Here is a 12,182-nt window from a genome sequence, read left to right as displayed (position 1 = left end):
AGTATTTTTCAGTGTGAACCAAATAAACACATAAAGCATTAATTTATAGCTATATTATATTAAGAAAACATAGCTTTGAAGTATATTCATATGTTTCAACAAGTAAGTTAATAATATTGAAATTGAAGTTATCCTGAATTAAATATCCTAAGATTTTGTCAAATTAAATTATGCTTTTGTTCAGTTTTAGGCTCTAGATTTTGTACCAATGCCACCTATGGGTACAAGTTTACTGGATTATTTAGTTTTTATTATTTTGCTTTAAAATATAATATTCTAAAACTGGGTTATTGATATACACTGAATATACTTTATTTTATCATAAGGAGCTTGTTTATCAGAAATTAACTTTCATATTTTATTCTTTGCTATTACTAAAATTTAAAAAAATATGTATATATATGTATATCTGCTCTCATGTTTCTATTTTCACTTTCTTTTGCATCCCCAGCCTGTGGTCGTGGGTTCTATAAATCTTCCTCTCAAGATCTCCAGTGCTCTCGTTGTCCTACTCACAGTTTTTCTGATAAAGAAGGCTCCTCCAGATGTGAATGTGAGGATGGGTATTACAGGGCTCCATCTGACCCACCGTATGTGGCCTGCACAAGTAAGTTCAGAATCGTAAAGTAGGAACGGACTTTCAGATCCCTTCTACTCGTTTGTCCTACTGTGACAATGTTGAGATGGGCTTTGGATATGTGAATGAATTATTAACTATTATTAAGTATTTCATTTTTTATGAACTGATAAGGCCATTTTTTTCTTTTTTAAATCTTATTGTTTACATATATATATATATATATATATATATATTTTTTTTTTTTTTTTTTTTTTTTGAGAGAGAGACAGAGCACCAGCAGGAGAGGGACAGTGAGAAAGAGAGGGAAACACAGAATCCGAAGCAGGCTTGGGCTCTGAGCACAGAGCCCAATGCAGGGCTCTAACTCGTGAACTGCAAGATCATGACCTGAGCCAAAGTCACATGCTTAACCCATTGAACCACCCAGGCACCTTGATTTTTCATGAACTGATAAGATGCATTTTAAGAATATTTTTCTCGGGGCGCCTGGGTGGCTTAGTCGGTTAAGCGTCCGACTTTCGCTTAGGTCATGATCTCACGGTTCGTGGGTTCGAGCCCCGTGTCGGGCTCTGTGCTGACTGCCAGCTCAGAGCCTGGAGCCTGTTTCAGTCTGTGACTCCCTCTCTCTCTGAACCTCCCCTGCTCACGCTGTCTCTCTCTCTCTCTCCTAGAAATAAATAAAAACATTTAAAAAAAAAATTTAAAAAAAAAAAAAGAAGAATATTTTTCTCATGTATCTAATAGAAATCATAAATAAAATGTACAAGTTATTGAGTCTTATGTGGTTATGAAATGTGATAAAAAAAGTAATGGTTTCTGACTTAAAATCCCATCACTAAATAGAGCAAATCTCACATCTTGGTGCTTCAATTAATGAATGTTCAAGAGACTCAAATCCAAAGCCAATCCCAGACTTACTGTAAATCATTCTTGAGCACATTAGGAATGAATAGATGTATTCTCTGTTATATGGTTAAAAGGAAAGCTATTTTTAAACAACTGCACAACTGTTTTTTTTAGGTACATTAACTGTTTGTAATTGCTTAGAAGAAAAATAGCTAAAGACTGTGGCAAAAGCACAAAGACAGTTGTTATCCTGTTTTCATTTTGACATATTAAATGGAAAATAAATAGAGCCTCTTGCCAAGTGAATTCAAGGAGGCTTTTATACAGCTTCTCTAGGAAAGGTAATGAAATGTTTATGTAAAAAAAAGCATTTCAACTAGTTTTCTTATGGTAATTGAACCACTAGCTTAGTGGCCCACACAGATCCTTTCATTCATGTTTTTGTTTTTGTTTTTTCAATTTTTGTTTATTTGTTTATTTATTTTTGGTTTCCAAAGGGCCTCCATCTGCACCACAGAACCTCATTTTCAACATCAACCAAACCACAGTAAGTTTGGAATGGAGTCCTCCTGCCGACAATGGGGGAAGAAACGATGTGACCTACAGAGTCTTGTGTAAGCGGTGCAGTTGGGAGCAGGGCGAGTGTGTTCCCTGTGGGAGTAACATTGGCTACATGCCCCAGCAGACCGGATTAGAGGATAACTATGTAACTGTCATGGACCTGCTGGCCCACGCTAATTATACTTTTGAAGTTGAAGCTGTGAACGGAGTTTCTGACTTAAGCCGATCCCAGAGGCTCTTTGCGGCTGTCAGTATCACCACGGGTCAAGCAGGTATGTTTTTCTGTTTGTCTTCACTAAGTGACTAATGAGACTACATTGGCAAGGTGCCTCTCTCGCTTGAATATTTGGTTAATGTGGCTACACAGAGCTCAATTATTCCAGCTCATTGATGATTCACACCTCTAACTTCTCTTTGTTATTCTTCCTGTTGCCGATTAAACCATTGCTAGACTTATTAGCATCTCCTCCAGAGATTCTGGAAGGAGAACTGACAAGGGATAAATTGTCAACCAGTTGAGACTGTTCTAAGGCAAGAAGTGCCACTGGAGGATCTGGAGGAGAGAGGGAGAATATTGGACAAAATGTGATGGAGGATACTTTTGCAGTTTTACTCTTTTGTGAGCTGTGTGCTCATGATCAAAATCTACATGATAATCAGGATGGCGAAAGAGCGGAGTGCACTGTCTCCCAAAGCATTAGCCAGTATTTTACCATACAATGTAACATTTGTAATATATGGCAAGTCCGAATTAAAATGGGCACGAGGGAATTTTAAGTTCATCAGGTTTGTGATATTACTGTCCATTGTATTAGAGCAAGTACTTGGTAGATCTCCTGAGAATTTCAGAAGAAGTGAATTAGGAAATAATGACCGTGAAGACCCTGATCTTGTATCTTAGCTCACAAGCAGTTTTCACTTCTTTTCTTCTTGGTATTTGAGGTACCCTACTCAGTCATGTTTTGTGGTATGTTTTGGAAAGTATAAATTGGAATGTAAGTTTCAGAAATTGGAGACTTGCTAACCCTTCAGGAAAATCTTATTACTGCAAGAAGTTTCAGAAATTGAGGGCTTTCTCAATCTTTTAAAAATTCTTGCTGTTGTAAGAAGATGCTGTGCGGTAGATGTAGCCAAGTACCATGTTATCGTCATTAATAAAATGGGACCTACACTGGAGTACTGAGTTGTGTGAGCATCATAATAAGCTTATAACAGAGGCTTCCTGATCTTTGGCTGACTGTCAGAAGCCAGTATTATCCCAAATTCCTGGGCATAGATTAATCTATTCTTCACTTCTTTGCCAATTTTAACAAAATGTTACCTATTTAAATTATATCTGCAGAATAAAAACTAGGCATCTGGTCTCATGCTTACCATTTTGAACAGATTAGTGGGTTCTTACTCTAAAGGTTTCATTTTGATGTTTATTTAAAAGGCTATTGCAGTCTGATCTCCTGTGTAAAAGCAGCATTCTGGAAGAAAAACAACCTAGAAAATTTTAAATTTTCAAAAATTGGATAAAAGAAATAACAAATTTAACAGATTTGGTTTGATTCACTTTATTTTCTGTGACTCTGTTTACTATTCTTCTAAAATCCTTTTGTCGGATGTTTTTGCCTGTGTTGCTTTTTATTGAAATTTGTCATCATAACTTTACAGTGAGTGGGTTTGAAACATTTTAGGTTCATGATTGTGACACTAGAGCTATCTTTGGAACCACTAAGAGAAACTCTTAGGCCTGCTGAACTAGAATCGTTCTTTTATCCCTGCTGATATTAAGTAGAGAAGGTACATTTTCATTTATTTTTGAATATTACCCAAAGTTATTGAACTTATACCACAAATAGAGTTCACCAAATAGACTGCTTTTGGGGTCTATTTTTTGCTCTTTAAATATCTGATGTTTAATTTTCCAGGTTAATACTGCATGGGCTAAATAGGTCATAGATTTTCCCAGAAATTCTTGAATCAAATATCTCACAGTTGTTAGGGAAAATGGCTTTGGGTGTTGATTCTCTTTCGGTTGAGTGCAAACTAAGGTTTGTTTGTTTGTTTATTTGTTTGCTGCGGGGAAGAAATTTAGAATAGTGCACAAAATTTAGATTGTGATGATTGCAGAGCTCTGTGCAAATGCTAAGAAATTTAAAATAAGTAAACTTTATGGTATGTAAATTATACCTCAATAAAGCTACTAAGTTTTTAAAAGGAATAAATATAGAAAAGTTAAAAAACAAACTGTATTTATTCTTTTATATTAACATGTTAATTCACAATTGCCTAGTCTCTACTACATCTTAAATGCTGAAACCTCGTGATTTTAAAGTTAGCTTTTTTTTTTTTACTTTCAAAAAGAAATGCATCTAAACAAGACAACTGTGGTAATTGTAGAAGGTTTCATTTATTTTTTAACAGAGGAAATTTAGGATATGTTAATGACTATTCTTCTATTGAATTTGTATACCCACTTCCCGCTGTTCCCCATCACCAATATTTTTGCTCTTTCTAAGGGGGGAATGATTTGAAATGTTGCCCGTGTTCATTACTATCCATGGAAACCTGCAATGATCCTTGAAATTCTCATTCTCTATTAACTAAACAGCACAACCTCCCACCTAGTTTGTGCTTCAGTCATTTCAATAATGAGTTTAAATCTAGATCTCTGGTCAGTTATCCTACTCATCAGCAACCCACTGCTGTCTACTATAAAAAGATTTATTAGGAGAATCTGCATGTTGTCTAGGAAAGAATAGAGTGAAAATGGAAAATTATTAGCCAGTGTATGAAAGGTAGTGTGTATACTTTGTAGTTTCTTTTTTGTTAAGTTTGGAGTCCGGAGCACAAGTCCTCCCCCTGCCCCCAATCAGTGTTTGTGGAGATGAGAGTACATTGAACGCCCCTTATGCTTTGTTCAGGCAAGGTTTTGGGATTAAAGGATCTGTGCTCCAGCTCCCCCCGCCACTTACAAACTACATGCTCTAGGGTGGATCACTGAAGTTCCACATGACTAAAATGGGGATAAAAGAATATCCATCACCCTGTATTATCCTGTTAGATAATATTTAAAAAAGCTTAAAAACTCTTCAGTGTCATAAAAATATTATTGTAGTATTTTTTTGTAGTAGTAGTTTTATTGTAATGTAGTGTATTGTAGCGAAGTGGATGCTGAATTAATCCTCTTTTTATATAACTCTGTGAACCTGTCAAGGCAAAACACAGTAAACTCTGTATTTATTGCGGTATGGGGAGAATTACTGGGGGCTCAGAATTGGCAATTATGTTTTAGAACATTGGAGGAGGAAGGCATTAATTTTGTTTTTCCTGTGTAAAATGTGACTATTTTCTAGAGATTCTGCTTTAAACCAATATTTAGCTTTAAGACGAGGAGTATATATAGAAAAATATGTGATATTCATATATAGATAATTTTTGTATTTATCAGAAACATATGACCTACAGAAACTGGCTGATATATATACTTTTCTTTTTTCTAATTTTTTTAAATATATATTTTTGAGACAGAGAGATACAGGGTGCGAGCAGGGAAGGGGCAGAGAGAGGAGACACAGACTCTGAAGCAGGCTTAAGGCTCTGAACTGTCTGCACAGAGCCTGACGTGGGGCTTGAACGCATGAAGGATGAGATCATGACCTGAGCCAAAGTTGGACACTTAACTGACTGAGCCACCAAGGCATCCCAAGAGCTGACTATTTATTTTTTTTTTTATTTTTTTATTTTTTAAATGTTTTATTTATTTCTAGGAGACAGAGAGACAGCGTAAACAGGGGAGGGTCAGAGAGAGAGGGAGTCACAGACTGAAACAGGCTCCAGGCTCCGAGCTGGCAGTCAGCACAGAGCCCGACGCGGGGCTCGAACCCACGAACCGCGAGATCATGACCTAAGCGAAAGTCGGACGCTTAACCGACTAAGCCACCCAGGCGCCCCAAGAGCTGACTATTTAAATGCTACTTTTTAAATATTATCTCAGTCAATTCTAGTAAGTAGTATCAAGCAGTATAGGTAAAGATTGGTCCTATCCTTATGAGGAGCCCATATTGTAGTGAATATATTTAGTTACATATTTAATGTGATGCATGCTGTAGAATAGTAGAAGCAAAATATAGAAACTTCAAAAAAAGGAATGATCCATTCTATCTGTGGAAAAAAGGGGAGTCGTCACAGAAAATAAGTTAGACATTCTGAACTTTGGGGTGGATATGATTTTACCAGAAGGAGGACAAGTGAATCATTTCCTAAGCCCTCAAGAGGACCTCGGCCATTAAAACATAATCAGTGCCACTACATTTATTCTACAGACCAAGTGTATTAATACAAAAATGGTCTGCAAAAGTATGAAAGTTCATAAAAATAGGTCACCCTAAAATTATTTTCTTTTTATAATTCCTCAGTTCACTGTGGGATCACTTAAACAATTAGACCATTTTTAAAGCAATACAAAATTATAGTATATGTGATCTTACCCCCCAAAGAGATTTAAGGAACTCAGCAATTATTTCTCAAGCTAGTGATTATGCTATGTTCATCTGTACCTTTCCATGTAACACAGTTCTTTCTGTATGCCAGCTTTACAACAAATGTTGTGCACTTAATTCCAGTGATGAAACTCGTCGTACACAAGAAAAGTTAAATGATTTTATTAGCATGAAAACATTGAGACATTAATGGAAAAGGGCTAGGATTTGATATTCAGTGACATCATTACTGAATTTTAGAGGAGTTATTTCAGCTCTTTGAAACTGAATTTTCTCCTGAAACAGTATCATGCTACTTGACTCCTCATGTGATTAAAATTGAGCTTTTAGCTTATTATCAGTTACATTATTTAGAATAGAAAAGTGTGTTATAGTACTATAGCAATTATAATAGTAGAAATAATATTAAGACTGACTAATATTAAGAGTGACTAGTTGCTGAACACTTACTTTGTTTATGGCACTTTTCACATATAAAATGTACATAAAAAGAGTGTCAAAATTGAGTCACTTTGAATTCATGGAATCGTACTAAGTAAAGAGAGGTGTGGGACATAAGGCCTCTAAGAGCCCATCTTATGCCCATCATTAAATGGACTGTCTTAATACATGCTATTCACTGTGCAGTGCGTTGTTGACTGAAATTATGGAGTAATTCATAGCTGAGTACTATGTATCCAGTTACCATAATTTTAATGGGATTGATAATTGTTAGAATGCTGTAGAAAACATTGGGTAGGAATTAAAGATGAAAGCTGTCACCTCTTGAAAGAGGATCTAATTTCCCACGTGGGGTTCACCAGGAAGCAGACACTTAGAGACTACTGTGCAGGAATGTTATGTATGAGGGCATGCAGTTGGGATCATGGTCATAGGAAGAGACAGGAAGGGAGCAAGACTGGAGCAGAGGGGAAGCTGGGCTTTGATGCAGTCTCAATGGAACTCCTCAGCCAACTCCATGGGGAGCTCTCCACCTGTAAGGGACCCTCATATTGTACAGAGGTGAAGAAAGAGTGGCAGGCTTTTATACCTGGTTGTTGTCCAAACATGACTGTAGGAAGGAGCCTGGGAAGGAGCCAGTTGTCATGTTTCAGACAAGGCCATTCTAAACTGAGGTCTGCCTTTCTGCAGCTATCTCAGCAGCCAGGCAAATAAATTCTTCAGTCCTTCACTGAGGAGAATGTGGACAACCCATCGCATCCAAGAATAATGCAGTCAAATACATTGCTTCCCTAGAATTATTAAGTGTTATGTAATCTTACCATGGATTACCAGAATCTCTTACATGGCAATTTACAAATTATTTTAATGGTCTGATGATAAATTACTCTTCAATGAAAAAGGAACCCACTAAGAAATATTATTTCCTGAGGATATTAAAAACAAATATAGTCTCTTAATAACAAATATAACGTTGGTCACTGTGACATTTGCCTTCTGGCTATAATTTTATTGCCCTTCTTTAATAAAGTTTAAAATTACCCCTGCATATCTTAATTTGAATAATTTCTCCTATGTTTTCAAATCCCAGATCTTACATCTCTATTGAGATTAACATTGGCTTCAGTATTGTCTTTATTTAAATTTATAATATTTATACAATATCCAAAATGATATATAACCATAGTTCTATGATATAACATTATAATAAGAAAAATTACACCAAAAAAGACAGTATCAAAAGTCATTTCCTGTATTTGTCAGAAATATCCTCACTCACAGTTATTAATGTGACTCAACTATGTCTATTTTTCTCATAAATGAACACATCATCTCTTCTCAATGATTTAAAATGGTAGGCCATCAAGTTATGTGTCCTTTAAGTTAAATAAATTATTTCTATTAAGTTTATACACTTTGATATTTCTTTGGAATTTATAAGCTAGGTTTATACTTTAAGGGAACAAGATGTTAAGAAAATATATTTCCTAGTTTGAAATTGTTTACTGATTATATTGAGTTATATGAAATGCAGCAACCTTCATACAGTGAGATTAAATAAACACAGAAGAAAAAACACCGCCACTACCAACAAAAACATTTTGTAGAAATGGTGTTAATTTTGTTAAAACATACATACACATGCTTATGTACTCTGTAGGAGAAAACTCAACTAAATAAAATTTGTTTAATAGTAATAGTAAATAGTAAATGATTCAAAATACATATTTCTGTTATGTTTCTAGTTTTTTTTTAAAAAACTTTAAGATTTTTATTTATTTCTGAGAGAGAGAGAGAGAGAAAGAAGAAGAAGCAGACTCTGAGCTGTCAGCACAGAGTCCAGTGTGGGGCTTGAACTCACAAACCATGAGATCATGGCCAAAGTTGGATGCTTAAACAACTGAGCCACCCAGGCACCCTTGTTTCTAGTTATTTTATAAACTGATGTAACCAAATTTATATATTTTTTAATTTAATTATATATTTTAAATTTAATTAATATATTGTATATTAAATTTATAAATTGATGTATCCAAAAAGCACAATTCAGTCATGCTAATTCATGCCTTAGGGCATGATATTTTAGAAATTTATACATATAGCCTTATGTAGCAAGTAGGAATCTTAGACTATATTGAAATTTAAAATTAATTTCTTTAAAGTTGAAATATTTTTGACACCATTCATTTAAAAAGATACATGTAGATACATTTACAGTTTTTCTTTAGTGGTTATCAATAGTTAAAACATAAATAAAGGAAGATTTTTTTTGGATACATTTTAATAAAATTGGTAACCATGTTGGAATTGATACTAAACTAGGATTTCTTAAGTACGTAGTATGTGCTGACCACTTTACATGAAAAGACCCATATGCCTATACAGTGTCTTCACATCCCAAACTTACAATGGAAATTTTAGTAGAGAATTACATCTTTCTGTGACAGGGTCTTACGGTGACTATCTCATGCATTTTCTCATAGCATTTTTTCACGTATTATCCATGAAATGGTTGTCTTTCCCATTAGACTTCACAGTGTAAGAAAACAGTAACATCTTTGGTCTTATTCTCTAGCTTCTGTAACCAGTTGGGCCCAGGATACATGCTTAGTAAATATGTTGAATTAAATACTTAAAATTCTTTATATATCATAATGTGAAAAGAAATTTTCTAAGATTATCAAGATTAATATATAAAGAGTTTAACTGAAATTCAGTTTTTTAAAATTATGCAATGATTTCAAGTATAAAAATTTTGTGATTTGGTCTTAAAACTGTAGATTTATTTAAAGTCTTAAAATAAGGGGGCACCTGGGTGGCTCAGTCAGTTAAGCATCTAACTTCTGCTTGGGTCATGATCTCACGGTTCGTATGTTTGAGGCCTGCATCAGGCTCTGTGCTCACAGTTCAGACCCTGGCGCCTGCTTCGAATTTTATGTCTCCCTCTCTCTCTGCTCCTACCCTACTCTCTCTCTCTCTCTCTCAAAAATAAATAAACATGAAACATTTTGTAAATAAAATAAAATCTTAAAATGAGTTCACAGCCACAACTTGATATTTAAGTAGAGATTTAGAAAAAAGCTTAAAGTACTCTCATTTTAAAATATTAAGCTAAAAATAACTTTTATATTTGAAGCTTTTTTCAATTCTTCATATTTAGAAAACCTCCTGAAAAGAAAATTATTTTTTTAATATAACATTGAAGCACAGGCAGAGCCCGAAATTTGAGATCTTTTTTGTTAGTGCTTAGGACTGCTTAGTGCATAATATAAGTTTTTCAGAATTTATTTTAATATCTTCTCCTTTTTGTGGTTTTGTGATGTTTTAAGACTATGTTACATAGCTCTTCTATGAATTTTCTCAGTTAAAATATATGTAAGGAAACTTCCCTAAACAACCTGTGTTCTCAACCCCACATCTTCACCTTCGTGCCATCTCCATGCTTTCCGGTCCCAGTGTCTGTATGAGTTATCAAATCCACGCTTTTCTGATTTTACAAATATTTGTAATGAACTGTTTTGCTTACATTGAGGTTCAGTTGAGGTTAACAGTTGATCTGCTGGCTCCTGAATGGAAGGACTCTTAAATATATGAAAGAAACCTAATATAAGGTGTTTTAAATAGCCTTTCATATTTTCATTGTAATATAGCTGAATTGTTTCTTAAATTCTTTGATCTCAATTTTGCTATTTTGTGGATAATGATATTTAAGTATCTGAGAAGAGGGGCGCCTGGGTGGCTTAGTCGGTTAAGCGTCCGACTTTCGCTTAGGTCATGATCTCGCGGTTCGTGGGTTCGAGCCCCGCGTCGGGCTCTGTGCTGACTGCCAGCTCAGAGCCTGGAGCCTGTTTCAGTCTGTGACTCCCTCTCTCCCTGACCCTCCCCTGCTCACGCTCTCTCTCGCTCTCTCCTAGAAATAAATAAAACATTAAAAAAAAAAAAAGTATCTGAGAAGAAAGAGTTACTTTGTGTAATAACTCAGTTATAATGCTGTTAATGTTTGAATTGTGTCCACCTCTAAATGCATGTGTGGAAGCCCTGACCCCTAGTGTGACTGAATTTGGAAGAAGGGACTACAGGAAGGTAATTAGGGTAAGTGAAGTCATAAGGCTGGGGCCCTGATCTCCGTAGGGTTAGTGTCCTTATAAGAAGAGACACCAGAGAGTTTGCTCTCTCCCTATGCACATTCCCTGAAGAATGATCCCATGAGGACCCAGGGAGAAGGTGGCCAGCTGCAAGCGAGCAAGAGAGGTCTCATCAGAATCTGCATCCTGCAGGACCTTGATCTGGGGCTCCCAACCTCTAGAATTATGAGATAATAAATTTGTTTTTGTTTTGTTTTGTTTTATAGATTTCTGGTTTTCTTTAAGACACCCAGTCTCTGGTGTTATAGCAGTCTGAACAGGCTAATACAAATATCCATCCCCGAGATAATTTAGTTCCATCCTATTATGTTGAAGGAAACTATTTACTTTCCATATGCATGAGGACAGGCATGCATCCTTTTGTGGATGGGCAAGGAGTGGGAGTTGTAGGAATTTCATTCATTTCTATGATCCCCCCCCCCCAAATAGGTACTAAAACTTATTTAGTGCAATGCATTGGTAAATGCCAGAAAGACCAATGGTCATATTTTGCTTTTGACATCTAAGGTAGTTTTTTTTTGTTTGTTTGTTTTTTTTAAACAGAGCAAATTCATTATCTCATAAATTATAGAAGGTACTACTTTCATGGTAGCAGAACATTCTATATAAAGTAAGTCATGTGATTTGTCCCAGGATTTTCAAGCTTGAGCAGGTTTGTCAAATTCTTGCCTATTTTAACCTAGCAATTTCCACATGATTAAGAATTGAAGTTTGTTTCAGGATTTTCTAGTGAAAAAGTTTTTATAACCATATTTTGGAGATTAAAATTTGTAACTAGTCAAATTTAAGCTTCCTCCAAATAGGCTCTTTAAGAAAATATATGACTGCCCGTTAGGATCATTGTCCTGGAATAGTAGATAATGATGGAATTATGTAAAGTAATTCTTATTATATGTCTTGCCTTTTAATAGGAGGTCCTTTATTTCGCTACTGTTAGTTTATTGAGTGGAGATTGTAGTGAATTGAAAATACATTCACTATAGTGTATTTATAAAGAAATAGCTACTTTACTTTTAAAGTCAAGAAGTTTGTTCAAGTGAGATATAGAAAATCTGTTTTCACTGAAATGTGACTAACCAGACCACCAGCTCTTTATTTTTATCCAGGAAAAACATAAAA

At 35.1% G+C, this 12,182-nt stretch overlaps 1 protein-coding gene across 5 annotated transcripts in view; it reads left to right on the top strand.

Moving 5' to 3' along the window:
• EPHA7 (EPH receptor A7) overlaps positions 1-12,182 on the top strand; it is a 168,270-nt gene that overhangs the window by 59,520 nt on the left and 96,568 nt on the right. For all 5 annotated transcript variants that reach the window (XM_039223796.1, XM_039223795.1, XM_039223794.1 and 2 more), the window contains exons 4-5: positions 452-607; positions 1,924-2,259. In XM_039223796.1, the coding sequence (XP_039079727.1) occupies positions 452-607; positions 1,924-2,259 (492 nt within the window). The remainder of the gene's footprint in view (positions 1-451; positions 608-1,923; positions 2,260-12,182) is intronic.

The sequence above is a fragment of the Hyaena hyaena genome, unplaced genomic scaffold (genome assembly GCF_003009895.1).
Source record: "Hyaena hyaena isolate Hyena2069 unplaced genomic scaffold, ASM300989v1 scaffold_1440, whole genome shotgun sequence".
In the NCBI taxonomy this organism is placed as follows: domain Eukaryota; kingdom Metazoa; phylum Chordata; class Mammalia; order Carnivora; family Hyaenidae; genus Hyaena; species Hyaena hyaena.
This window is presented reverse-complemented; position numbering and strand designations above follow the sequence as displayed.